The sequence below is a fragment of the Solanum verrucosum genome, unplaced genomic scaffold (genome assembly GCF_900185275.1).
Source record: "Solanum verrucosum unplaced genomic scaffold, falcon-dt-bn FXZP01000053.1, whole genome shotgun sequence".
Lineage (NCBI taxonomy): Eukaryota > Viridiplantae > Streptophyta > Magnoliopsida > Solanales > Solanaceae > Solanum > Solanum verrucosum.
In genome coordinates, this window is record NW_026020152.1 from 113,557 (window position 1) to 116,413 (window position 2,857).

The 2,857-nt window shown below is 33.9% G+C and overlaps 1 protein-coding gene across 1 annotated transcript; it reads right to left on the reverse strand.

Moving 5' to 3' along the window:
• On the reverse strand, window positions 1–1,107 carry LOC125828218 (metalloendoproteinase 3-MMP-like). The gene has a single exon (XM_049507537.1). The coding sequence runs from the start codon at window positions 1,090–1,092 to the stop codon at window positions 4–6; it is 1,089 nt and encodes a 362-aa protein (XP_049363494.1). The 5' UTR covers window positions 1,093–1,107; the 3' UTR covers window positions 1–3.
• Window positions 1,108–2,857: the final 1,750 nt, after the last annotated feature.

Below are 2,857 nucleotides of genomic sequence, written 5' to 3' on the forward strand. Positions count from 1 at the left end.
TTTTTAAATTGAATTGAATGCGAAGAAAAATCCAACAACCAATAAAAACCCACATAATGAGCTACGAATCGGGGCACCATTTGTATCATTATCCTGGCCGCTCGGAGTCAATGTTGTATTGGTCCCAGTATAATTCGGGTTTGACCCGTATAATTCCTGAACCCCCTTAACATCATCATCCACGAGCTCCACTCTTCGAATACCCGCTTCTAAACTCGGGTACATAATTGAATCTTCTACCGATGAATGACCCAAACCCAATAAATGCCCGATTTCATGAACCGCAACCGATTCGAGATCCACCGCCGACAATATAGAAAAAAAGTTTCCATCATTTACCGGCACACCATCGACGACCCAATTTTCCTCGCCGTCCAAGTGAAAATTCCCCGCCGGCGGTGAAAACGCGTGCGCTAATGTCCCCATCGGACCATCAAACGGCTCTCCATCATTGTGATCTCCGGTAAAAAATCCGATCTTAATATCAGCAGATTGAAATGACGCTATTTCAGTGAAGCTCAACGGGGTTACCTCCGACCACCTATCAAACGCACGTGAGAACACACTCTTAATATCAACCGTCAAATTGTTTGCCGGTAGAAACGCATAAGTCAAATCTGTCTTACTCTCCGGCCACTTTGGTCTTCCAGGAAAGAAGGAGTAGTGAGCCACAGTGTGCGGCTTGCCAGCGTTCATAGTACTAGTACCGTTAACTACATCGGCATTTCCACATCTGGGTTTTATGAGATGCTGAATGGTTGGCGCATCAAGCACACCGGTGGCGTTGAGGTTGAAATTTCGCTGGTAGGTCTTTAGAGCAGATTCAAGAGTATCATCAAATTCATCAGTGAAATTAGACGTAGTGAAAGTATCAATGTATCCAAAATGTTGAAAATATTTTTTGATTTTAGCAATGCCATCGACTTTCTGACCGGGTTGACATCCTAATAACTTTTGAAAAGAAGTCCAAGCAGTGGCATTGGGTTTGAGTAAAGAAGAAGGGATTGAAGAAATATTTGGAAAGAAATGAGCTGAAGTAGTTGGAGATAATGTAAGAACAAAAGCAATGGCGATGAATTGATGAATCCTCATTCCAAGTTTCTGTTGTTTGTGGCTACTGTTTGTTATTAATGGTATTTGAGATTTATAGACTATATGGGTCATTCCCCAATCTGAGAGCGGACAGCTAATTTTAACAGGATGAGTATTTGTTATAAATTTCTAGATCAACAAATCATTACACTCATAATGACAATGACAAATAAACGTGTTGAGTAGTAGGTTATTCAGTTACCTGGACAAACTATAAAGTATATCAAGTAAATAGATAGCAGTAGGATTCCATTCGGAAAGAATAGAATTTGAATTCGAAAAGAAAAAATAGCCTCATCCAATTACATTTTTTTGGTGATTAAAATATTATTATTTTATATATAATAAACGTGTTGAGTAGTAGGTTAATTTGTTATTTTGGTCAAGATGAAATGACAGAGAACATCACATGGGGGCGGGGGCGAATAACAAGTTGGCTGGAATGTGGAATTAACTTTAGTAGTCGATTCCCTCCTTTACCTCAAATGTTCCATTATAGTGATTTGTATAGCTATAAAAAGAAAACTATAATTGGAGAAGCAGGGTGTACACACTTTTGGTACATAGTATTTGGTATATATTTTCAAAAATTTTGATATTATGATTTCTGTATCATATTTTGTATTTTAAAAAAAATGGTTTAGTACAATATTTATATATAAAAAAAAGATGAAATATCAAATGTCATTCCAAAATATAATTTGTATCTACATAATTACTAATAAATATATAAACAATTAGTATAAAGGTAAGCATCACATTTTATTTAAGGCCGTTTTGTATCTAATAGAATTGACTAATGTTGTCAAGACTTTGGAACTTTGATTCCCTTATTTTGATTGAATTATTCTTTTTGTATAGATGATTAGCGAAGGAAAGTGTTTATACTATCTTTTGAATATTTTTATATGCGTAAAGTCTAATTTGATATAGTTGAGACGTTTTTTGAGAAATTAAAGTAACTTCTTTATTATAGGAGTATTGTAAATCGAATTAGAAAAAATTATAATTACCGATTCATTATACCTAAAATATCAAAATTGAACTTAAAAAGATCGAACCATGTCAAATTAGTTTGGTATGAAATTATATAATATTTTTAAAAATTGATATTATCGAACCAATTTTTTTATTATCGTACTATATTTGTGAAAATGTGACGAGCATTAAGATAGACACATGTGACAAATTGGAAGCAGATAGATGCGATTCAAATAGGTCTAGAGACTCGAATACTATTCTGAATACTTACCTCTCGCGTGTGCATATATATATATATATACACTAGAAACACACACAAAAAACAATAATTAAACGAATAAAATCCAAACATGTATTAAGCAAATATTATGATTATCATTTGAAGTATTTTCATATATAGAACTCCATATATATAATAATAAATATAATCATAAAAAAGAACATCAGCATTTTTCATTGTGTTTTTGTTATAGCACTAATATTTGAGCTAGTTTAATTTATGCGATACATATAAATTTATCATTATTTTTTGGCGTTGGTGAGCTTGTGCTTGTTATACTTGACCTTCATCCAATTGACACTTACGGTGGTTCCTTCCTTAACCTTCTTCATTCCCGCAGAGGCAGCTACCTTCGTTTTCTCCATTCCTCTTTCAAATTTATCACTAACTCTTTTTGATAGCTTCGGCTGATCGCCGAGCGTTTTTGAATTCTCAATGCTACCCCATGGATTACTCATATTTTTGAATAATTATTTCTTTTCACGATCAGTAGAAAAGAAAAGA